Here is a 26090-nt window from a genome sequence, read left to right on the forward strand (position 1 = left end):
CCTACACACACGTACAATTGACAGCTGTGTGACGTTTGGTTTGCCAGGCCAACAACCTGGTACAATACCGTAGCGACTACACTCTGTCCTCATTTCAGACACTTAAGTCAATTGAACAGTTCTGCTCAGAGAGATAGAAGAAGAGGATTCAGCCAGAAAGACAGACTAACTAAAGCCTAAGCTACGAAGCGGAGAACTGTTTCCATGGGGACGGAGCTGATAAGGGGGGGGAGGATGGACTGTAAATAGGAGTCAATAATTCATGAGCTTTGTGATAAGCAGGGATGTGTGTGTGTGTGTGTGTGTGTGTGCAGCACCATAACTATCCAACATCCAGCCAGCCAATACACACAAGATTGCGCTATTTTGTTACGCCTTCATTGGAAAATAACTAGAAAGAGATTTAGGAAGAACTTTTCTCACGTCAGTGAAAATATTTTTCTGAAGGTGTGGGTTGTATAAACAGAACAAGAGAGAGAGAGTCCCACGAAGCTTCTCCATTCAGTGGATTCAGATAGTACTCAGACCCCTCGACTTTATCCGCATGTTGTTACGTTACAACCTTATTCTAAAATGGAGTATATCATTTAATCCCCCTCATCGAGCTATACACAACACCCCTTAATGACAAAGCAAAAACAAGTTAACATTTTTAGAAAAAAATGTGAAACAAAATAAAACACTGACATTTGACATTACCATAAGTATTCAGACCCTTTACTCAGTACTTTGTTGAAGCATCTGTGTCAGCGATTACAGCCTCGACTCTTCTTGGGTATGAAGCTACAAGCTTGGCACATCTGTATTTGGGGAGTTTCTCCCATTCTTCTCTGCAGATCCTCTCAAGCTCTGTCAGGTTGGATGGGGAGCGTCGCTGCACAGATATTTTCAGGTCTCTCCAGAGACGTCTGGGCTTTGGCTGGACCACTCAGACATTCAGAGACTTGTGCCAAAGACACTACTGCATTGTCTTGGCTGTGTGCTTATGGGTTGTCGTGTTGGAAGGTGAACCTTCGCCCCAGTCTGAGGTCCTGAGTGCTCTGGAGCAGGTTTCATCAAGTATCTCTCTGTAGGATCTCTGTGGTCCGTTCATCTTTCCCTTGATCCTGACTAGTCTCCCAGTCCCTGCCGCTGAAAAACATCCCCAGAGCAGGATGCTGCCACCACTATGCTTCACCGTAGGGATGGTGCCAGGTTTCCTCCAGACGTGATGCCAAAGAGTTCAACCTTGGTTTCATCAGACCAGAAAATCTGGTTTCTCATGGTCTGAGTCCTTTAGGTACCTTTTGGCAAACTCCAAGCGGGCTTTCATGTGCCTTTTACTGAGGAGTAGCTTCCGTCTGACCACTCTACCATAAAGGCCTGATTGGTGGAGTGCTGCAGAGATGGTTGTTCTTCTGGAACTGTGGAGCTCTGTCAGAGTGACCATCGGGTTCTTGGTCACCTCCCTGACCAAGGCCCTTCTCCCCCTATTTGCTCAGTTTGGCTGGGCGACCAGCCCCTGGTGGTTCCAAACTACCTCCATTTAATAATGATGAAGGCCACGGTGTTCTTGTGGACCTTCAAAGCTGCATATCTGATCAACTTCGTATAGTGTGGCTCTTTATACAGAGGTTGTTTTAAAACGGGTAAAGTAGCATATTTACACTATTGATCTTTCTCCCTCTTTTCTAATGATTTCCACGAGGTAATAAAGTGGCCAGCCAGGAGGTTCAGGTAATCAAAATCTAATTAAAAAATCTGGCGTGCGTTGCATTCCTCCGCGACTCAGAGGTTACACTCTGCATCATCAGCCAATCCAAGTGTGTGTGTGTGTGTGTGTGTGTGTGTGTGTGTGTGTGTGTGTGTGTGTGTGTGTGTGAGAGAGAAAGAGGTCTAATTTATTTACTATTTACTCACCACAGATCTATTTAAATAATGTATAAACCTTTATTTAAACCAGGTAGATTGAGAGCACATGGCGCTTGCAAAGCCAAGAGTCCTTGGTTAGATTTTCGCTGCAGCCTCCCATATGTTACATTTATGCACACTACTGTAAGTCTGTACCTGATAAAAGCATCTGCTAAATGGGATAGGGGATACGTAGTCAGTTGAGGACAACAGTCCTGATGTTGAAAGAGGAGACCTAGTCAGTTGAGGACAACAGTCCTGATGTTGAAAGAGGAGACCTAGTCAGTTGAGGACAACAGTCCTGATGTTGAAAGAGGAGACCTAGTCAGTTGAGGACAACAGTCCTGATGTTGAAAGAGGAGACCTAGTCAGTTGAGGACAACAGTCCTGATGTTGAAAGAGGAGACCTAGTCAGTTGAGGACAACAGTCCTGATGTTGAAAGAGGAGACCTAGTCAATTGTACAACTGAATGTCATCAACTGAAATGTGTCTGCCTCATTTAACCCTCTGAATCAGAGCGGGGGGAGGCTTAATCCACGTCAGCGCTGCCTGGGGAGCAGTTGTTGTTGAGGGTAACGGCCCTGCTCAACGACAGAACCCTGCCGGCTCGAGGATTCAAACCAGAGACCTTTCTGTTACTGGCCCAACGCTCTTAACCGCGAGGCTACCTGCCTCCCCCTAACCCTACCCGCCTCCCCCTAACCCTACCCGCCGCCTCCCCCTACCCGCCGCCTCCCCTAACCCTACCTGCCTCCCCCTACCCGCCGCCTCCCCCTACCCGCCGCCTCCCCTAACCCTACCTGCCTCCCCCTACCCGCCGCCTCACCCTACCCGCCGCCTCACCCTAACCCTACCCGCCGCCTCCCCCTACCCGCCGCCTCCCCTAACCCTACCCGCCGCCTCCCCTAACCCTACCTGCCTCCCCCTAACCCTACCTGCCTCCCCTAACCCTACCTGCCTCCCCTCACCCTACCTGCCTCCCCCTCACCCTACCTGCCTCCCCCTCACCCTACCTGCCTCCCCTAACCCTACCTGCCGCCGCCTCCCCTACCCGCCGCCTCCCCTAACCCTACCCGCCGCCTCCCCTAACCCTACCCGCCGCCTCCCCTAACCCTACCTGCCTCCCCCTAACCCTACCTGCCGCCTCCCCTAACCCTACCTGCCGCCTCCCCTAACCCTACCTGCCGCCTCCCCTAACCCTACCTCCCCCCTAACCCTACCTGCCGCCTCCCCTAACCCTACCTCCCGCCTCCCCTAACCCTACCTGCCGCCTCCCCTAACCCTACCTCCGCCTCCCCTAACCCTACCTGCCGCCTCCCCTAACCCTACCTGCCGCCTCCCCCTAACCCTACCTGCCGCCTCCCCTAACCCTACCTGCCGCCTCCCCTAACCCTACCTGCCGCCTCCCCCTAACCCTACCTGCCGCCTCCCCTAACCCTACCTCCTGCCTCCCCTAACCCTACCTCCCCTCCCTAACCCTACCTCCTGCCTCCCCTAACCCTACCTCCTGCCTCCCCCTACCTCCTGCCTCCCCCTACCTCCTGCCTCCCCTAACCCTACCTGCTAACCCTACCTGCCTCCCCCTAACCCTACCTGCTAACCCTACCTGCCTCCCCTAACCCTACCTGCCTCCCTAACCCTACCTCCTGCCTCCCCTAACCCTACCTCCTGCCTCCCTAACCCTACCTCCTGCCTCCCCTAACCCTACCTCCTGCCTCCCCTAACCCTACCTCCTGCCTCCCCTAACCCTAACCCTACCTGCCTCCCCTAACCCTACCTGCCTCCCCTAACCCTACCTGCCTCCCCCTAACCCTACCTGCCTCCCCTAACCCTACCTCCCTCCCCTAACCCTACCTGCCTCCCCCTAACCCTACCTGCCTCCCCCTAACCCTACCCTGCTAACCCTACCTCCCTCCCCCTAACCCTACCTGCTGCCTCATGGCACATGTTATTACAGAGCACTCTGTTGGTCATGAGGTTTAATAATAACAGTAATGATATATGAATAATAAATATAGTGCATATTGATTACTGAGAACACATTCTCTATTACAGTAACACCAAGATGGAAGATTAGAGCCAGGAGGAGGTGATACAGACCTACCGACGTCCCCCCCACTCTGTCCCACAGACCTACCGACGTCCCCCCACTCTGTCCCGCAGACCTACCGAAGTCCCCCCCCACTCTGTCCCGCAGACCTACCGACGTCCCCCACTCTGTCCCACAGACCTACCGAAGTCCCCCCCCACTCTGTCCCACAGACCTACCGAAGTCCCCCCACTCTGTCCCGCAGACCTACCGACGTCCCCCACCACCCCCACTCTGTCCCGCAGACCTACCGACGTCCCCCACCCACTCTGTCCCGCAGACCTACCGACGCCCCCACTCTGTCCCGCAGACCTACCGACGTCCCCCACCCCCCCCACTCTGTCCCGCAGACCTACCGACGTCCCCCACCCACTCTGTCCCGCAGACCTACCGACGTCCCCCCACTCTGTCCCGCAGACCTACCGACGTCCCCCACCCACTCTGTCCCGCAGACCTACCGAAGTCCCCCCCACTCTGTCCCGCAGACCTACCGACGCCCCCCACTCTGTCCCGCAGACCTACCGACGTCCCCCACCCCCCACTCTGTCCCGCAGACCTACCGACGTCCCCCACCCCCCCCACTCTGTCCCACAGACCTACCGACGTCCCCCACCCACTCTGTCCCGCAGACCTACCGAAGTCCCCCCCCACTCTGTCCCGCAGACCTACCGTCCCCCCCAAGTACCCCCCCACTCTGTCCCGCAGACCTACCGACGTCCCCCACCCACTCTGTCCCGCAGACCCACCGACGTCCCCCACCCACTCTGTCCCACAGACCTACCGACGTCCCCCCACTCTGTCCCACAGACCTACCGACGTCCCCCACCCCACTCTGTCCCACCGACGTCCCCCACCCCACTCTGTCCCACCGACGTCCCCCACCCCACTCTGTCCCACCGACGTCCCCCACCCCACTCTGTCCCGCAGACCTACCGACGCCCCCACTCTGTCCCGCAGACCTACCGACGCCCCCACTCTGTCCCGCAGACCTACCGACGTCCCCCACCCCCCACTCTGTCCCACAGACCTACCGACGTCCCCCACCCACTCTGTCCCACAGACCTACCGACGTCCCCCCCCACTCTGTCCCACAGACCTACCGACGTCCCCCACTCTGTCCCACCGACGTCCCCCACCCCACTCTGTCCCACCGACGTCCCCCACCCCACTCTGTCCCACCGACGTCCCCCCCACCCCACTCTGTCCCCCGACGTCCCCCACCCCACTCTGTCCCGACGTCCCCACCCCACTCTGTCCCGACGTCCCCACACTCTGTCCCCGTCCCCACACTCGTCCCCACACTCTGTCCCGACGTCCCCACACTCTGTCCCGACGTCCCCACACTCTGTCCCGACGTCCCCACACTCTGTCCCGACGTCCCCACACTCTGTCCCGACGTCCCCACACTCTGTCCCGACGTCCCCACACACTATTTAAGTGGATTTCACATTTCCAGCCGTTTCTGAGAAGCACAGCGAGTGTGACTTTGCCATTCCACTCTGGGTGCCATTCCACTGAGTGGGTTGTGTGGGGTGACTATTCCTATGTTTAGCAAAGCACATGTCATCCAACATCACACTCAACCACACCTGTGGAGAGGAGAGGAGGCAAGCTAGCAGCGCGGGTTGCCTTGGCAACGCTGAGAGCAGAGGGTCACTTCTAATTAAAACAGAGAGGCAATTAGAGAGGAACTGGGTGGCTGTTACCACAACCTCCTGGTTTAATGGAGACAGACGGTAGAGCTGTGTCTGCGTGAGGAAAAAGGGAGCTTCTGTCTGAGAGGCGCATCTAGCCAGTCTGCTCGGGTCCTGGCTGAGAGTCCCATCTAGCCAGTCTGCTCGGGTCCTGGCTGAGAGTCCCATCTAGCCAGTCTGCTCGGGTCCTGGCTGAGAGTCCCATCTAGCCAGTCTGCTCGGGTCCTGGCTGAGAGTCCCATCTAGCCAGTCTGCTCGGGTCCTGGCTGAGAGTCCCATCTAGCCAGTCTGCTCGGCTCCTGGCTGATCAGGTGATCTAGATTTTTTTTCTCCCTCTGGTTGCACATTTAACATGTTGATAGAAATTTGGTAAAACTGATTTAAGTTTCCCTGCATTAAAGTCTCCGGCCACTAGGAGCGCCGCCTCTGGGTGAGTGGTTTCCTGTTTGCTTATTTCCTTATACAGCTGACTGAGTGTGATCTTAGTGACCACATCTGTCTGTGGTGGTAAATAAACAGCCACGAAAACTATAGCTTTAAAACTCTCTCAGCAAGTAGTGTGGCCTGCAATTTATCACAATATACTCTACTTCAGGCGAGCAGAATCTAGAGACTTCATTAGATTTCGTGCACTAGCTATTTACAAATACGCACAGACCCCCCCCACCCCCCCTCGTCTTACCGGAGGGTGCTGTTCTATCTTGCCAGTGCAGCGTGTATCCCGCTAGCTGAATATCCATGCCGTCGTTCAGCCACGATTCCCTGAAACATAGGATATTACAGTTTTTGATGTCCCGTTGGTAGGATATTCGTGATCGTACCTCGCCTAATTTATTGTCCAACGATTGCACGTTGGCGAGTAATATTTAAGGTAATGGCAGCTTTCCCACGCACCTTCTGCGGATCCTCACAAGGCATCCTGCTCGGTGTCCTCTGTACCTGCGTCTCTTCCTCTTGCAAATAACGGGGATGTTGGCCTTGTCGGGTGTTCGGAGAATGTCCTGTTGCGTCTGCTTGTTGAAGAAAAAAAATCTTTGTCTAATCTGAGGTGAGTGATCGCCGTCCTGATATCCAGAAGCTCTTAGTCTAATCCGAGGTGAGTGATCGCTGTCCTGATATCCAGAAGCTCTGTGTCTAATCCGAGGTGAGTGATCGCGGTCCTGATATCCAGAAGCTCTTTGTCTAATCCGAGGTGAGTGATCGCTGTCCTGATATCCAGAAGCTCTGTCTAATCCGAGGTGAGTGATCGCTGTCCTCATATCCAGAAGCTCTTTGTCTAATCCGAGGTGAGTGATCGCCGTCCTGATATCCAGAAGCTCTGTCTAATCCGAGGTGAGTGATCGCTGTCCTGATATCCAGAAGCTCTTTGTCTAATCCGAGGTGAGTGATCGCTGTCCTGATATCCAGAAGCTCTGTGTCTAATCCGAGGTGAGTGATCTCTGTCCTGATATCCAGAAGCTCTTTGTCTAATCCGAGGTGAGTGATCGCCGTCCTGATATCCAGAAGCTCTTAGTCTAATCCGAGGTGAGTGATCGCCGTCCTGATATCCAGAAGCTCTTTGTCTAATCCGAGGTGAATGATCGCTGTCCTGATATCCAGAAGCTCTTTGTCTAATCCGAGGTGAGTGATCGCTGTCCTCATATCCAGAAGCTCTTTGTCTAATCCGAGGTGAGTGATCGCCGTCCTGATATCCAGAAGCTCTGTCTAATCCGAGGTGGTGAGTGAGCTCTTTGCCGAGGTGAGTGTCCTGATATCCAGAAGCTCTTTGTCTAATCCGAGGTGAGTGATCGCTGTCCTGATATCCAGAAGCTCTTAGTCTAATCCGAGGTGAGTGATCGCCGTCCTGATATCCAGAAGCTCTTAGTCTAATCCGAGGTGAGTGATCGCCGTCCTGATATCCAGAAGCTCTTAGTCTAATCCGAGGTGAGTGATCGCCGTCCTGATATCCAGAAGCTCTTAGTCTAATCCGAGGTGAGTGATCGCCGTCCTGATATCCAGAAGCTCTTAGTCTAATCCGAGGTGAGTGATCGCCGTCCTGATATCCAGAAGCTCTTAGTCTAATCCGAGGTGAGTGATCGCTGTCCTGATATCCAGAAGCTCTGTGTCTAATCCGAGGTGAGTGATCTCCGTCCTGATATCCAGAAGCTCTTTGTCTAATCCGAGGTGAGTGATCGCCGTCCTGATATCCAGAAGCTCTTAGTCTAATCCGAGGTGAGTGATCGCTGTCCTGATATCCAGAAGCTCTTTGTCTAATCCGAGGTGAATGATCGCTGTCCTGATATCCAGAAGCTCTTAGTCTAATCCGAGGTGAGTGATCGCCGTCCTGATATCCAGAAGCTCTTTGTCTAATCCGAGGTGAGTGATCGCCGTCCTGATATCCAGAAGCTCTTAGTCTAATCCGAGGTGAGTGATCGCCGTCCTGATATCCAGAAGCTCTTAGTCTAATCCGAGGTGAGTGATCGCCGTCCTGATATCCAGAAGCTCTTAGTCTAATCCGAGGTGAGTGATCGCTGTCCTGATATCCAGAAGCTCTGTCTAATCCGAGGTGAGTGATCGCCGTCCTGATATCCAGAAGCTCTTTGTCTAATCCGAGGTGAGTGATCGCCGTCCTGATGTCCAGAAGCTCTTTTTTTGCCGTAAGATACAGTTGCAGAAACATCATGTACAAAATAAGTTACAAATAACGCGAGAGAAAAAAACACATAAAAGCACAATTGGTTGGGCGCAAGTAAAACTGCTGCCATTACTTCCGGCGCCATTTTTAAATTCCAGAGTGTGTGTGAGTATGTGCGTTCATTCCCTGTGTCTACTCTGACTCACCCTGGTGAGAACCTCAAAGCCTGGTTCATCCAGCTGGTTGTGTGTGTGTTCCTCACCCTGGTGATAACCTCAAAGCCTGGTTCCTCCAGCTGGTTGTGTGTGTGTGTTCCTCACCCTGGTGATAACCTCAAAGCCTGGTTCCTCCAGCTGGTTGTGTGTGTGTGTTCCTCACCCTGGTGATAACCTCAAAGCCTGGTTCCTCCAGCTGGTTGATGTCCAGACCAGGTATGGCCTCATTCAGCAGGTCAGCCACCTCCCCGACAGGCCTCTGCTTCAGTAGCACCGTGTCTGGCCCCCGGAACGCATCATACAGGTAGTTGGTCACCTTGGAGAAACCACCCAGCGTAGTGGTGACTGGGTCCTGGGAAAACTTCTGGTGGGGGAGAGGGAGGAGAGAGAGTTGATTGGGGGAGAGAGGGAGGAGGAGAGAGTTGATTGGGGGAGAGAGGGAGGAGGAGAGAGAGGAGAGAGGGAGGAGGAGAGAGAGGAGAGAGGGAGAGAGAAGGAGAGGAGGAGAGAGGGAGAAGGAGAGAGAAGGAGAAGGAGAGAGGGAGAGAGAAGAGAGGAGGAGAGAGGGAGAAGGAGGAGAGAGTTGATTGGGGGAGAGAGGGAGTAAAGCGGAACAGGGGAGAGAGAGAGGAGAAGAAAAAGGAAGAAGATTGGGGGGATGAGAGAGGAGAGAGAGAGGGAGAAGGAGAGAGGAGGAGAAGGAAAGGAGAGGGAGAAGGAGAGAGGAGGAGAGAGGGAGAAGGAGAGAGAGAGTTGATTGGGGGAGAGAGGGAGTAAAGCGGAACAAGGGGAGAGAGAGAGAGGAGAGGAAAAAGGAAAAAGATTGGGGGGGAGAGAGGAGGAGAGAGGGAGAAGGAGAGAGGGGGAGAGAGGGAGAAGGAGAGAGGAGGAGAAGGAAAGGAGAGGGAGAAGGAGAGAGGAGGAGAGAGGGAGAAGGAGAGAGGAGGAGAAGGAGAGGAGGGAGAAGAAGGAGAGGAGAGGGAGAAGGAGAGAGGAGGAGAGAGGGAGAAGGAGAGAGGAGAGAGGGAGAAGGAGAGAGGGAGAAGGAGAGAGGAGGAGAAGGAGAGGAGGGAGAAGGAGAGAGGATGAGAGAGGGAGAAGGAGAGAGGATGAGAGAGAGAGAGGGAGAAGGAGAGAGGATGAGAGAGAGAGAGGGAGAAGGAGAGAGAAGGAGAAGGAGAGAGAAGGAGAGGAGGAGAGAGGGAGAGAGAAGGAGAGGAGGAGAGAGGGAGAAGGGAGAGAGAGAGTTGATTGGGGGAGAGAGGGAGGAGGATAGAGAGGAGAGAGGGAGTAGGAGAGAGAAGGAGAAGGAGAGAGGGAGAGAGAAGGAGAGGAGGAGAGAGGGAGAAGGAGAGAGAGAGTTGATTGGGGGAGAGAGGGAGTAAAGCGGAACAAGGGAGAGAGAGAGAGGAGAGGAAAAAGGAAAAAGATTGGGGGGATGAGAGAGGAGGAGAGAGGGAGAAGGAGAGAGGGGGAGAGAGGGAGAAGGAGAGAGGAGGAGAAGGAAAGGAGAGGGAGAAGGAGAGAGGAGGAGAGAGGGAGAGAGGAGGAGAAGGAGAAGAAGGAGAGGAGAGGGAGAAGGAGAGAGGAGGAGAGAGGGAGAAGGAGAGAGGGAGAGGAGGGAGAAGGAGAGAGGAGGAGAGAGGGAGAAGGAGAGAGGATGAGAGAGGATGAGAGAGGGAGAAGGAGAGAGGATGAGAGAGAGAGAGGGAGAAGGAGAGAGGATGAGAGAGAGAGAGGGAGAAGGAGAGAGGATGAGAGAGGGAGAAGGAGAGAGGATGAGAGAGGGAGAAGGAGAGAAGAGGAGAGAGGAGGAGAGATGGAGAAGGAGAGAGGATGAGAGATGGAGAAGGAGAGAGGATGAGAGATGGAGAAGGAGAGAGGAGGAGAAGGAGAGGAGGGAGAAGAAGGAGAGGAGAGAGAGAGGGAGAAGGAGGAGAGAGTGAGAAGGAGAGAGTGAGAAAGAGAGAGGAGGAGAAGGAAAGGAGAGAGAGGAGGAGAGAGGGAGAAGGAGAGAGGAGGAGAGAGGGAGAAGGAGAGAGAAGGAGAGAGGGAGAAGGAGAGAGGAGGAGAGAGGGAGAAGCAGAGAGGAGGAGAGAGGGAGAAGCAGAGAGGAGGAGAGAGGGAGAAGGAGAGAGGGAGAAGGAGAGAGGAGGAGAGAGGGAGAAGGAGAGAGGAGGAGAAGGAGAGGGGAGGGATGACAGGGAGGAGAGGGATGACAGGGAAGATAGGGGTCATGAAGGAGGTCATGGTTAACACTGTGGCACCAGACAGATGTAGTTTAGCTGCAGTCTCATTATAAACACTAAGATGACACGAGCTTATTTTAGCCATGCTATTTTCACCTTCATCACAGGTGTGAGATGTTACATTAGGAAGTGCCCAGAGCCAGATGACTTACTGCACATTTTAACTTTCGATTTTCATCAAAAGCAACGGGTGAAAGCATCTCAAAAGCACAACAGCATCGGTCATCATCTCAGACGCTCACCCTAGTAGCCCCCTCCCCTGGCCCCCCACTGCCTGGAACACTTACAACTGTCCAGACTGCGTACTCTTACACTTACAACTGTCCAGACTGCGTACTCTTACACTTTCAACTGTCCAGACTGCGTACTCTTACACTTTCAACTGTCCAGACTGCGTACTCTTACACTTTCAACTGTCCAGACTGCGTACTCTTACACTTTCAACTGTCCAGACTGCGTACTCTTACACTTTCAACTGTCCAGACTGCGTACTCTTACACTTTCAACTGTCCAGACTGCGTACTCTTACACTTTCAACTGTCCAGACTGCGTACTCTTACACTTTCAACTCTCCAGACTGCGTACTCTTACACTTTCAACTGTCCAGACTGCGTACTCTTACTACGAAGAAGTAAAAGCCAACAATATCACATCACCAAGAAAACTAATGCTTTTCAAGGACTCTTTTATTTTATTTTTACTCTCGCTACAAAAAGTACCACAGGAATCAAAGACAGAAAAGAGGCCAATCCATTTCTCCTGACGTTGGTTACCGGCCGGCTGAGACGCTGCTCATTCATCTTTGCAATTGGATATTTTTTTTTAGAGTCACATTAGAAAACAATATTCCAGCAGCGTTAACCCCTTTGAGAAGTGAGGCCACCCAATGTTATTAGCAAGTCAAGGCTCATTAGCTTCTCCTCCACAATCCCTGCTCTACTAAATGGCTCCTGTAATACTGATATAGAGCAGGAGAGAGGAGGCTGGGCCGGGAGGGAGGCACCCTGAACCTTAATGTTAATGAGTACAGTACTCTCACTCAGACAGGCAGCCAAGTTAATGTCTATGAGATGTCGCTGCTATTCCATAATACAGTCGGGATCTAAAACAAATGTACCACCACAGTTAGGCCTGTTATCTGCCCACAATGCATTACCAGAGGCTGTTAAAAACGTGCCCCCTGGTTGGTTGGGAGGGAGCTGAGGCACGGCCCACATTTAATTATAAAGGATAACACTGAGACCTGACGGAGGTTCTATTTCAAACAGAATTTTTTATTTTTTTTATTACAAGAGTCAAAATGTCAACGAGAAGGACAATAGATAAATGATACGCAATTAAAAGTCCCCGAGGCGACCTAAAAAACAACTGCCAACCAGTCCCTCTGTCCGCAGGCCATGTAGCCTGGTGCTGATGGAGTACAAGGTTTATTACCCAGTTCTCCTCTATTCAGAGCATGTACCCCCCCCCATCCTTTATTACCCAGTTCTCCTCTATTCAGAGCATGTACCCCCCCCATCCTTTATTACCCAGTTCTCCTCTATTCAGAGCATGTACCCCCCCATCCTTTATTACCCAGTTCTCCTCTATTCAGAGCATGTACCCCCCATCCTTTATTACCCAGTTCTCCTCTATTCAGAGCATGTACCCCCTCCCTGTAACCCCCATCCTTTATTACCCAGTTCTCCTCTTTTCAGAGCATGTACCCCCCTCCCTGTAACCCCCATCCTTTATTACCCAGTTCTCCTCTATTCAGAGCATGTACCCCCCATCCTTTATTACCCAGTTCTCCTCTATTCAGAGCATGTACCCCCCTGTAACCCCCATCCTTTATTACCCAGTTCTCTATTCAGAGCATGTACCCCCCGTAACCCCCATCCTTTATTACCCAGTTATAGTGCACTATTTTAAACCAGAGCCCTATTCCCTATATATTGCACTACTTTAGACCAGAGCCCTTTTCCCTATATAGTGCACTACTTTAGACCAGAGCCCTATTCCCTATATAGTGGACTACTTTAGACCAGAGCCCTATTCCCTATATAGTGCACTACTTTAGACCAGAGCCCTATTCCTTATATAGTGCACTACTTTAGACCAGAGTCCTATTCCCTATATAGTACACTACTTTAGACCAGAGTCCTATTCCCTATATAGTACACTACTTTAGACCAGAGCCCTATTCCCTATATAGTGCACTACTTTAGACCAGGCCCCTATTCCCTATATAGTGCACTACATTGGACTATAAAGGGGATAGGGTGCCATTTGGGACACGTGTCATTTCTCCTACCCAGGCTTTCAGAGAGTCCTCATAAAACAAACCAACAAATATGCTGCTCTCATTAAGTCACTGCCCTGCTCAGAACAAACTCATTAAAATAACAGCCGAGTTGCTCTGTGAACCCTGAGACAGTACAGAGGCCGGCTGGGAGGAGGCCGTACAGAGGCCGGCTGGGAGGAGGGGGTACAGAGGCCTGGCTGGGAGGAGGGGGTACAGAGGCCGGCTGGGAGGAGGGGGTACAGAGGCCTGGCTGGGAGGAGGGGGTACAGAGGCCTGGCTGGGAGGAGGGGGTACAGAGGCCTGGCTGGGAGGAGGGGGTACAGAGGCCTGGCTGGGAGGAGGGGGTACAGAGGCCTGGCTGGGAGGAGGGGGTACAGAGGCCTGGCTGGGAGGAGGGGGTACAGAGGCCTGGCTGGGAGGAGGGGGTACAGAGGCCGGCTGGGAGGAGGCCGTACAGAGGCCGGCTGGGAGGAGGGGGCCACTAGGGTGTGAGAGGCAGGTGTACACTAGGGCTGGGGGGCAGGGTACACTAGGGTGTGAGGGGGAGGGTACACGGCTGGGGGGAGGTGTACACTAGGGTGTGAGGGGGCAGGTGTACACTAGGGTGTGAGGGGGCAGGTGTACACTAGAGGTGCCGGCTGGGAGGAGGGGGTACACTAGGGTGTGAGGAGAGGTGCACTAGGGCTGAGGGGAGGTGTACACTAGGGTGTGAGGAGGGTGTACACTAGGGTGTGAGGAGGCAGGTGTACACTAGGGTGTGAGGAGGCAGGTGTACACTAGGGTGTGAGGAGGCAGGTGTACACTAGGGTGTGAGGAGGCAGGTGTACACTAGGGTGTGAGGAGGCAGGTGTACACTAGGGTGTGAGGGAGGCAGGTGTACACTAGGGTGTGAGGGGGCAGGTGTACACTAGGGTGTGAGGGGGCAGGTGAGGGTGTGAGGGGGCAGGTGTACACTAGGGTGTGAGGGGGGGCAGGTGTACACTAGGGTGTGAGGGGGCAGGTGTACACTAGGGTGTGAGGGGGCAGGTGTACACTAGGGTGTGAGGGGCAGGTGTACACTAGGGTGTGAGGGGGCAGGTGTACACTAGGGTGTGAGGGGGCAGGTGTACACTAGGGTGTGAGGGGGCAGGTGTACACTAGGGTGTGAGGGGGCAGGTGTACACTAGGGTGTGAGGGGGCAGGTGTACACTAGGGTGTGAGGGGGCAGGTGTACACTAGGGTGTGAGGGGGCAGGTGTACACTAGGGTGTGAGGGGGCAGGTGTACACTAGGGTGTGAGGGGGCAGGTGTACACTAGGGTGTGAGGGGGCAGGTGTACACTAGGGTGTGAGGGGGCAGGTGTACACTAGGGTGTGAGGGGGCAGGTGTACACTAGGGTGTGAGGGGGGGGCAGGTGTACACTAGGTGTGAGGGGGCAGGTGTACACTAGGGTGTGACTAGGGGGGGCAGGTGTACACTAGGGTGTGAGGGGGCAGGTGTACACTAGGGTGTGAGGGGGCAGGTGTACACTAGGGTGTGAGGAGGCAGGTGTACACTAGGGTGTGAGGAGGCAGGTGTACACTAGGGTGTGAGGAGGCAGGTGTACACTAGGGTGTGAGGAGGCAGGTGTACACTAGGGTGTGAGGAGGCAGGTGTACACTAGGGTGTGAGGAGGCAGGTGTACACTAGGGTGTGAGGGGGCAGGTGTACACTAGGGTGTGAGGAGGCAGGTGTACACTAGGGTGTGAGGGGGCAGGTGTACACCAGGGTGTGAGGAGGCAGGTGTAAACTAGGGTGTGAGGAGGCAGGTGTACACTAGGGTGTGAGGAGGCAGGTGTACACTAGAGTGTGAGGAGGCAGGTGTACACTAGGGTGTGAGGAGGCAGGTGTACACTAGGGTGTGAGTAGGCAGGTGTACACTAGGGTGTGAGGGGGCAGGTGGACACTAGGGTGTGAGGAGGCAGGTGTACACTAGGGTGTGAGGGGGCAGGTGGACACTAGGGTGTGAGGAGGCAGGTGTACACTAGAGTGTGAGGGGGCAGGTGTACACTAGGGTGTGAGGGGGCAGGTGGACACTAGGGTGTGAGGAGGCAGGTGTACACTAGAGTGTGAGGGGGCAGGTGTACACTAGGGTGTGAGGGGGCAGGTGTACACTAGGGTGTGAGGGGGCAGGTGTACACTAGAGTGTGCAGGTTGTACCGTAATAAGTCCGAAGGTGGCATCATCTAGCAGGTTCTCAAAGGACTGCGACAGAGCTCTGCTGTGGGGGCTGACCTGGAGGAGGGAGGCATCTGTGGTAGACCTAATAGGGAGGACAGAAAGAGAGAGACAGAAAGAGAAATTAGAATAAGTGAGATATGACAGAGAACAGAGGAGGAAAGTTCAAGCCTCAGAGTGTCTGTGTCATGGACTGATCATGAGACGAGTCTGGAAGAGAAGCTCCAAGAGTCGGTGGTTTCAGGGGCGCAACTTATTTTAGAAGTGGGGGGGTGACAATTATTATTATTTTTCCAGTCGGATAAACACTCCAAACAGCCAACCCGACCGCTCGGAGGCGTCCGCGTGGTCCTAAAGCCCACTGTTATTATCTTTTTTTGTATCACATTCCAATCATAAAATCCCACGGCCCCCAGTGAAAGTTGGGTCTCTGGTCTCAGGGAACAAGCTTGTCTGGAAGAGAAGCTCAGAGAGTCTCTGGTCTCAGGGAACAAGCTTGACCAGTATTGGATTCTGCCACTACAGAAACCAATATTGTGACAACCACTTAACAGTCCTTCACTAAGCTGTACTCAGATCCACCCTGTAGACTACAAGTCACAGGTCTTAACTGTGTGTTGTTAGTGTCTGGCTGATGTGTAGAGTAGACTACTTCTAGTGCTAACAGTCCCACAGCCAGTGTCTGGCTGATGTGTGGAGTAGACGACTTCTAGTGCTAACAGCCCCACAGCCAGTGGATGTGTCCCAAATGGCACCCTATTCCCTTCATAGTCCACAGGGCTCTGGTCAAAAGTAGTGCACTGAATAGGGTTCTATAGTGCACTATATATAGGGAATAGGGTTCTATAGGGCCCTGATCAAAAGTAGTGTACTAAATATAGGGAATAGGGTTCTATAGGGCCCTGGTCAAAAGTAGTGCACTATATATAGGGAATAGGGTTCTATAGGGCTCTGGTCAAAAGTAGTGCACTAAATAGGGAATAGGGTTCTATAGGGCCCTGGTCTAAAGTAGTGCACTAAATATAGGGAATAGGGTTCTATAGGGCCCTGGTCTAAAGTAGTGCACTAAATATAGGGAATAGGGTTCTATAGGGCCCTGGTCTAAAGTAGTGCACTAAATAGGAAACAGGCTGCCATTTGGGATTTGGGGGAAGAGTCTTTTCTATGGTTAAGATGATCCCCACTAGGACTTGTTCCTCCATGAATTATTGAAGAGCTCTATTGATTTTTCATAACAGGCTAAAAATGTAACGTGGTAAAAAAAACACCATGTCTGACAACGGTTGTTTCACATCGGGGAGTAGCACAGGAAACACCTCCTCTGCTGCAGGAGGAAACACTAACACACTTAGTTCATCAACATCCCTGTACTATAGTAGGTAGGCTCAGTGACTAGCGTTAGTTCATCAACATCCCTGTACTATAGTAGGTAGGCTCAGTGACTAGCGTTAGTTCATCAACATCCCTGTACTATAGTAGGTAGGCTCAGTGACTAGCGTTAGTTCATCAACATCCCTGTACTATAGTAGGTAGGCTCAGTGACTAGCGTTAGTTCATCAACATCCCTGTACTATAGTAGGTAGGCTCAGTGACTAGCGTTAGTTCATCAACATCCCTGTACTATAGTAGGTAGGCTCAGTGACTAGCGTTAGTTCATCAACATCCCTGTACTATAGTAGGTAGGCTCAGTGACTAGCGTTAGTTCATCAACATCCCTGTACTATAGTAGGTAGGCTCAGTGACTAGCGTTAGTTCATCAACATCCCTGTACTATAGTAGGTAGGCTCAGTGACTAGCGTTAGTTCATCAACATCGCTGTACTATAGTAGGTAGGCTCAGTGACTAGCGTTAGTTCATCAACATCCCTGTACTATAGTAGGTAGGCTCAGTGACTAGCGTTAGTTCATCAACATCCCTGTACTATAGTAGGTAGGCTCAGTGACTAGCGTTAGTTCATCAACATCCCTGTACTATAGTAGGTAGGCTCAGTGACTAGCGTTAGTTCATCAACATCCCTGTACTATAGTAGGTAGGCTCAGTGACTAGCGTTAGTTCATCAACATCCCTGTACTATAGTAGGTAGGCTCAGTGACTAGCGTTAGTTCATCAACATCCCTGTACTATAGTAGGTAGGCTCAGTGACTAGCGTTAGTTCATCAACATCCCTGTACTATAGTAGGTAGGCTCAGTGACTAGCGTTAGTTCATCAACATCCCTGTACTATAGTAGGTAGGCTCAGTGACTAGCGTTAGTTCATCAACATCCCTGTACTATAGTAGGTAGGCTCAGTGACTAGCGTTAGTTCATCAACATCCCTGTACTATAGTAGGTAGGCTCAGTGACTAGCGTTACGCACATCATACAGTGGGTTCAAACAGGGGCTGCGGCCTGAATGTATTGAAGCTAGCAGGACATCACCTAAATGTATTGAAGCTAGTAGGACATCACCTAAATGTATTGAAGGTAGTAGGACATCACCTAAATGTATTGAAGCTAGCAGGACATCACCTAAATGTATTGAAGGTAGCAGGACATCACCTAAATGTATTGAAGGTAGCAGGAAGCTAGCAGGACATCACCTAAATGTATTGAAGGTAGCAGGACATCACCTAAATGTATTGAAGCTAGCAGGACATCACCTAAATGTATTGAAGCTAGCAGGACATCACCTAAATGTATTGAAGCTAGTAGGACATCACCTAAATGTATTGAAGCTAGTAGGACATCACCTAAATGTATTGAAGCTAGCAGGACATCACCTAAATGTATTGAAGCTAGCAGGACATCACCTAAATGTATTGAAGCTAGTAGGACATCACCTAAATGTATTGAAGCTAGGACATCACCTAAATGTAGGACATCACCTAAATGTATTGAAGCTAGCAGGACATCACCTAAATGGTGTTGAAGCTAGTAGGACATCACCTAAATGTATTGAAGCTAGCAGGACATCACCTAAATGTATTGAAGCTAGCAGGACATCACCTAAATGGTATTGAAGCTAGCAGGACATCACCTAAATGTATTGAAGCTAGCAGGACATCACCTAAATGTATTGAAGCTAGTAGGACATCACCTAAATGTATTGAAGCTAGCAGGACATCACCTAAATGTATTGAAGCTAGTAGGACATCACCTAAATGTATTGAAGCTAGTAGGACATCACCTAAATGTATTGAAGCTAGCAGGACATCACCTAAATGTATTGAAGCTAGCAGGACATCACCTAAATGGTGTTGAAGCTAGTAGGACATCACCTAAATGTATTGAAGCTAGCAGGACATCACCTAAATGTATTGAAGCTAGCAGGACATCACCTAAATGTATTGAAGGTAGTAGGACATCACCTAAATGTATTGAAGCTAGCAGGACATCACCTAAATGTATTGAAGCTAGCAGGACATCACCTAAATGTATTGAAGCTAGCAGGACATCACCTAAATGTATTGAAGCTAGCAGGACATCACCTAAATGTATTGAAGCTAGCAGGACATCACCTAAATGTATTGAAGCTAGCAGGACATCACCTAAATGTATTGAAGCTAGCAGGACATCACCTAAATGTATTGAAGGTAGTAGGACATCACCTAAATGTATTGAAGGTAGCAGGAAGCTAGCAGGACATCACCTAAATGTATTGAAGCTAGCAGGACATCACCTAAATGTATTGAAGCTAGCAGGACATCACCTAAATGTATTGAAGCTAGCAGGACATCACCTAAATGTATTGAAGCTAGCAGGACATCACCTAAATGTATTGAAGCTAGCAGGACATCACCTAAATGTATTGAAGCTAGCAGGACATCACCTAAATGTATTGAAGCTAGCAGGAAGTCAATTAAATGTATTGAAGCTAGTAGGACATCACCTAAATGTATTGAAGGTAGTAGGACATCACCTAAATGTATTGAAGCTAGCAGGACATCACCTAAATGTATTGAAGCTAGCAGGACATCACCTAAATGTATTGAAGCTAGCAGGACATCACCTAAATGTATTGAAGCTAGTAGGACATCACCTAAATGTATTGAAGGTAGTAGGACATCACCTAAATGTATTGAAGGTAGTAGGACATCACCTAAATGTATTGAAGCTAGCAGGACATCACCTAAATGTATTGAAGGTAGTAGGACATCACCTAAATGTATTGAAGGTAGTAGGACATCACCTAAATGTATTGAAGCTAGCAGGACATCACCTAAATGTATTGAAGGTAGCAGGAAGCTAGCAGGACATCACCTAAATGTATTGAAGCTAGCAGGACATCACCTAAATGTATTGAAGCTAGCAGGACATCACCTAAATGTATTGAAGCTAGCAGGACATCACCTAAATGTATTGAAGCTAGTAGGACATCACCTAAATGTATTGAAGGTAGTAGGACATCACCTAAATGTATTGAAGGTAGTAGGACATCACCTAAATGTATTGAAGCTAGCAGGACATCACCTAAATGTATTGAAGGTAGTAGGACATCACCTAAATGTATTGAAGGTAGTAGGACATCACCTAAATGTATTGAAGCTAGCAGGACATCACCTAAATGTATTGAAGGTAGCAGGACATCACCTAAATGTATTGAAGCTAGCAGGACGTCAATTAAATGTATTGAAGCTAGTAGGACATCACCTAAATGTATTGAAGGTAGTAGGACATCACCTAAATGTATTGAAGCTAGCAGGACATCACCTAAATGTATTGAAGCTAGCAGGACATCACCTAAATGTATTGAAGGTAGCAGGACATCACCTAAATGTATTGAAGCTAGCAGGACATCACCTAAATGTATTGAAGGTAGCAGGACATCACCTAAATGTATTGAAGGTAGCAGGACATCACCTAAATGTATTGAAGCTAGCAGGACATCACCTAAATGTATTGAAGGTAGTAGGACATCACCTAAATGTATTGAAGGTAGTAGGACATCACCTAAATGTATTGAAGCTAGCAGGACATCACCTAAATGTATTGAAGGTAGCAGGACATCACCTAAATGTATTGAAGCTAGCAGGACGTCAATTAAATGTATTGAAGCTAGTAGGACATCACCTAAATGTATTGAAGGTAGTAGGACATCACCTAAATGTATTGAAGCTAGCAGGACATCACCTAAATGTATTGAAGCTAGCAGGACATCACCTAAATGTATTGAAGGTAGCAGGACATCACCTAAATGTATTGAAGCTAGCAGGACATCACCTAAATGTATTGAAGGTAGCAGGACATCACCTAAATGTATTGAAGGTAGCAGGACATCACCTAAATGTATTGAAGGTAGCAGGACATCACCTAAATGTATTGAAGCTAGTAGGACATCACCTAAATGTATTGAAGGTAGTAGGACATCACCTAAATGTATTGAAGCTAGTAGGACATCACCTAAATGTATTGAAGGTAGTAGGACATCACCTAAATGTATTGAAGCTAGCAGGACATCACCTAAATGTATTGAAGCTAGTAGGACATCACCTAAATGTATTGAAGCTAGCAGGACATCACCTAAATGTATTGAAGGTAGTAGGACATCACCTAAATGTATTGAAGCTAGCAGGACATCACCTAAATCTATTGAAGCTAGCAGGACATCACCTAAATCTATTGAAGCTAGCAGGACATCACCTAAATGTATTGAAGCTAGTAGGACATCACCTAAATGTATTGAAGCTAGCAGGACATCACCTAAATGTGATTAACTTATTAGAAAATTCTATAATAATAATAAAACAAAAGAAGTCGGTGATGAATAAATTCCTTCAACTTGCTGAAGATTTGTCGTGGGTCCTCAGATCCTCAAAAGTTTCTACAGCTGTAACATCGACAGCATCCTGACTGGTTGCATCACTGCTCGGCCTCCGACTGCAAGACACTACAGAGGGTAGTGCGTATGGCCCAGTACATCACTGGGGCTAAGCTGCCTGCCATCCAGGACCTAGACAATAGGCGGTGTCAGAGGAAGGCCCTAAAAATTGTCAAAGACCCCAGCCACCCAAGTCATAGACGGTTCTCTCTACTACCCCATGGCAAGCGGTACTGGAGTGCTAAGTCTAGGACAAAATGGCTTCTCAACAGTTTTTACCCCCAAGCCATAAGACTCCTGAACAGGTAATCAAATGGCTACCTGAACTATTTGCATTGTGTGGCCCCACCAACCCCTCTTTTACGCTGCTGCTACTCTGTTTATCATATATGTACAGTCACTTTAACCATATCTACATGTACATACTACCTCAATTGGGCCGACCAACCAGTGCCCCCGCACATTGACTAACCAGGCTATCTTCATTGTGTCCCGCCACCCGCCAACCCCTCTTATACACTACTGCTACTCTCTGTTCATCATATATGCATAGTCACTTTAACCATACCTACATGTACATACTACCTCAATCAGCCTGACTAACCTGTGTCTGTATAGAGACAGCCTCTCTGCTGTATAGAGACAGCCTCTCTGATGTATAGAGACAGCCTCTCTGATGTATAGAGACAGCCTCTCTGCTGTATAGAGACAGCCTCTCTGCTGTATAGAGACAGCCTCTCTGCTGTATAGTGACAGCCTCTCTGCTGTATAGAGACAGCCTCTCTGCTGTATAGAGACAGCCTCTCTGCTGTATAGAGACAGCCTCTCTGCTGTATAGAGACAGCCTCTCTGCTGTATAGAGACAGCCTCTCTGCTGTATAGAGACAGCCTCTCTGCTGTATAGAGACAGCCTCTCTGCTGTATAGAGACAGCCTCTCTGCTGTATAGAGCCTCTCTGCTGTATAGAGCCTCTCTGCTGTATAGAGCCTCTACACTGTATGTAGCCTCGCTACTGTATAGATCCTCGCTACTGTATAGAGCCTCTACTGTATAGAGCCTCACTACTGTTATTTTTCACTGTTTATATTTCACCTAATAACTTTTTGCACTGTTGGTTAGAGACTGTAAGTAAGTAATGTACCCGTTGTATTCGGCACACGTGACAAATAAACTTTGATTTGAAGAGGCCAGATCCCAAGAATGCCCCTGTCTGTGTGCCCGTTTGTCTCCCCCTTTCTGTAGCCGTTAGCAACGATGCTAATGAAAAATAAACAAATAAAAAACACCATCTGGCAAAATGGCAGCCTATACCCTTTATAGTGCACTACTTCTAAAGGAGGTGCCCTATATAGGGAATAAATAGGGTCACATTTGGGACAGTAGTGTGATGTAAAGTTAATTAGCCTGTTTGAATAGTCCTGCAGCCCCAGAAAACCAACACAGCAGTTGTTAAAGGCTTTTGCAACTCATTAAAAACCTCTGCCAGCTGTAATATACTCTGTGTAATATTCAGAGTTATTTCAAATAAACTCCACTGTGCTCAGTTTGGCTCATTTAAAAACAGAGGAGAGAGTGTGGCTCCGTCCCAAACGACACCCAGTTCCCTATAAAGTACTTTAGAAAGTAGCGCACTTCGTAGGGAATAAGGTGCCATTTATAGGGGTATAACGGGTGGCCTATTCCCACTCCGGCCAGGAGAGGAAATGAGGAAAGAGACAGGCGGGTTGAGGTTGACAAAGTGAAGAACAATAGGAGGGTCATTCTGTAACTCCTCCAGACTCCTGGTGCCAATTCAGTGACATTGAAACATTCCGTATTGATATTTGGGAAAAAGGTTGATTACAAATGAAAGCTGATTGTGATTGGCTTTTATCTGTGGATGAGTATGCCTATACTAGGATGGAAGCAAATATAAGTCATAACTTCATAACAAATCATGCAAATAATGATGTACATTTAACAGGAATATGTTAATATTTTGACAAACGATTATGCGTTTTTTGTCATTAATTTACGAAAATCACAAATTAACAAGCTATCCGACTAGCTAACATTAGCTAGCTAGCTATACATTAAGCTTGCTATATGGAGTGTTGACATTTGAATTAATTGGCATTTGTGTTGTTTAAAGGCCCAGTGATGTCCAAATTCAGTGTTTTATATCACAGTGTACAACAGTTGATGAAACTAACACTGTTAAAGAGTGAAAACATTTTATCCGTTTTATTTCCTGATAGTTTCTAGTTGAAAAAAAAAAATGATATCCACAGGACCTTCTAATCGTCTTTCCATGGTGACATCACAATGCAGTAAATTGGACCAATAACAAAAAGAGTTCCAAACCTCTCTGCCAATAAAAGCTAGTTATCCCCTCCTTCCTTAGATCACTCCCAGACAGTCTTAGCAAAATTGTATTTTTGTCCATTTTAAATGGAAATGATAGTATGGTCCTCCAATAAACCAGCAAACCAAGCTGTCATCTTGTGAACCAGTGGATGTAAAGAATCTAGATAAAGCATTTACTACAAATTGAATGAACAATGTTGTAAGCTTGCCTTGATGTTCATTAAAACACGTTTCAAAGGTCAAACACAAGTCATTGTTCTTTATTGTGGTAACATTGGAGATTAAATAGGTTTGTAGCGTAGCTGAAGTAAATATTGTAGTAACAGAGATTGAAGATGTTTGTAACGTAGCTAACTATTTTCTAGCTTATTGTGTAGTTGATGATGAAGAGCTGTGTGGCCATCTGAATGGACCCAAACCCGTTTGGTATAAATAATAGTTCAGAACACTGGTTTTAATTGCTTCAACTGGTTCATCATTAATCCCCAAGAAATTGCAGAAAATTACAGAGTGAAGGAAATGCGACTGTCAAACTGCTATTATGAAATGAAAGTCCTTCAGTACAACTCTACATTGAACTACAGCTACATTACTACTCTACATTGAACCACAGCTACATTACTACAATACATTGAACCACAGCCAGAGGACAGTTAGATTACTACTCCACATTGAACCACAACCAGAGGACAGCTATATTACTACTCTACATTGAACCACAGCCAGAGGACAGCTACATTACTACTCCACATTGAACTACAGCCAGAGGACAGCTACATTACTACTCCACATTGAACCATAGCCAGAGGACAGCTACATTGAACCACAGCCAGAGGACAGCTACATTACTACTCTACATTGAACCACAGCCAGAGGACAGCTACATTACTACTCTACATTGAACCACAGCCAGAGGACAGCTACATTACTACTCTACATTGAACCACAGCCAGAGGACAGCTACATTACTACTCTACATTGAACCACAGCCAGAGGACAGCTACATTACTACTCTACATTGAACCACAGCCAGAGGACAGCTACATTACTACTCTACATTGAACCACAGCCAGAGGACAGCTACATTACGACTCCACATTGAACCACAGCCAGAGGACAGCTTGAACCATTGAACCAGCCAGAGGACAGCTACATTGAACCACAGCCAGAGGACAGCTACATTACTACATTGAACCACAGCCAGAGGACAGCTACATTACTACTCTACATTGAACCACAGCCAGAGGACAGCTACATTACTACTCTACATTGAACCACAGCCAGAGGACAGCTACATTACTACTCTACATTGAACCACAGCCAGAGGACAGCTACATTACTACTCTACATTGAACCACAGCCAGAGGACAGCTACATTACTACTCTACATTGAACCACAGCCAGAGGACAGCTACATTACTACTCTACATTGAACCACAGCTACATTACTACTCTACATTGAACCACAGCTACATTACTACTCTACATTGAACCACAGCCAGGGGACAGCTACATTACTACTCTACATTGAACCACAGCTACATTACTACTCTACATTGAACCACAGCTACATTACTACTCTACATTGAACCACAGCCACAGCTACATTTACTACTCTACATTGAACCACAGCCAGAGGACAGCTACATTACTACTCTACATTGAACCACAGCTACATTACTACTCTACATTGAACCACAGCTACATTACTACTCTACATTGAACCACAGCCAGAGGACAGCTACATTACTACTCTACATTGAACCACAGCCAGAGGACAGCAGCTACTACATTAAACCACACAGGACAGCTACATTACTACTCTACATTGAACCACAGCCAGAGGACAGCTACATTACTACTCTACATTACTACTCTACATTGAACCACAGCTACATTACTACTCTACATTGAACCACAGCTACATTACTACTCTACATTGAACCACAGCTACATTACTACTCTACATTGAACCACAGCCAGAGGACAGCTACATTACTACTCTACATTGAACCACAGCCAGAGGACAGCTACATTACTACTCTACATTGAACCACAGCTACATTACTACTCTACATTGAACCACAGCTACATTACTACTCTACATTGAACCACAGCTACATTACTACTCTACATTGAACCACAGCTACATTACTACTCTACATTGAACCACAGCTACATTACTACTCTACATTGAACCACAGCTACATTACTACTCTACATTGAACCACAGCTACATTACTACTCTACATTGAACCACAGCTACATTACTACTCTACATTGAACCACAGCTACATTACTACTCTACATTGAACCACAGCTACATTACTACTCTACATTGAACCACAGCTACATTACTACTCTACATTGAACCACAGCTACATTACTACTCTACATTGAACCACAGCTACATTACTACTCTACATTGAACCACAGCTACATTACTACTCTACATTGAACCACAGCCAGGGGACAGCTACATTACTACTCTACATTGAACCACAGCTACATTACTACTCTACATTGAACCACAGCTACATTACTACTCTACATTGAACCACAGCTACATTACTACTCTACATTGAACCACAGCCAGGGGACAGCTACATTACTACTCTACATTGAACCACAGCTACATTACTACTCTACATTGAACCACAGCTACATTACTACTCTACATTGAACCACAGCTACATTACATTGAACCACAGCTACA

General features: G+C 48.7%; 1 protein-coding gene across 2 annotated transcripts in view; it reads right to left on the reverse strand.

The window, feature by feature from the left end:
* Nucleotides 1-26090, reverse strand: part of LOC115119720 (TBC1 domain family member 15-like) — a 121892-nt gene that overhangs the window by 67340 nt on the left and 28462 nt on the right. For both annotated transcript variants that reach the window (XM_065021289.1, XM_065021290.1), the window contains exons 6-7: nt 15214-15316; nt 8667-8867 (exon numbers count right to left, since the gene is read on the reverse strand). In XM_065021289.1, the coding sequence (XP_064877361.1) occupies nt 8667-8867; nt 15214-15316 (304 nt within the window). The remainder of the gene's footprint in view (nt 1-8666; nt 8868-15213; nt 15317-26090) is intronic.

The sequence above is a fragment of the Oncorhynchus nerka genome, linkage group LG8 (genome assembly GCF_034236695.1).
Source record: "Oncorhynchus nerka isolate Pitt River linkage group LG8, Oner_Uvic_2.0, whole genome shotgun sequence".
Lineage (NCBI taxonomy): Eukaryota > Metazoa > Chordata > Actinopteri > Salmoniformes > Salmonidae > Oncorhynchus > Oncorhynchus nerka.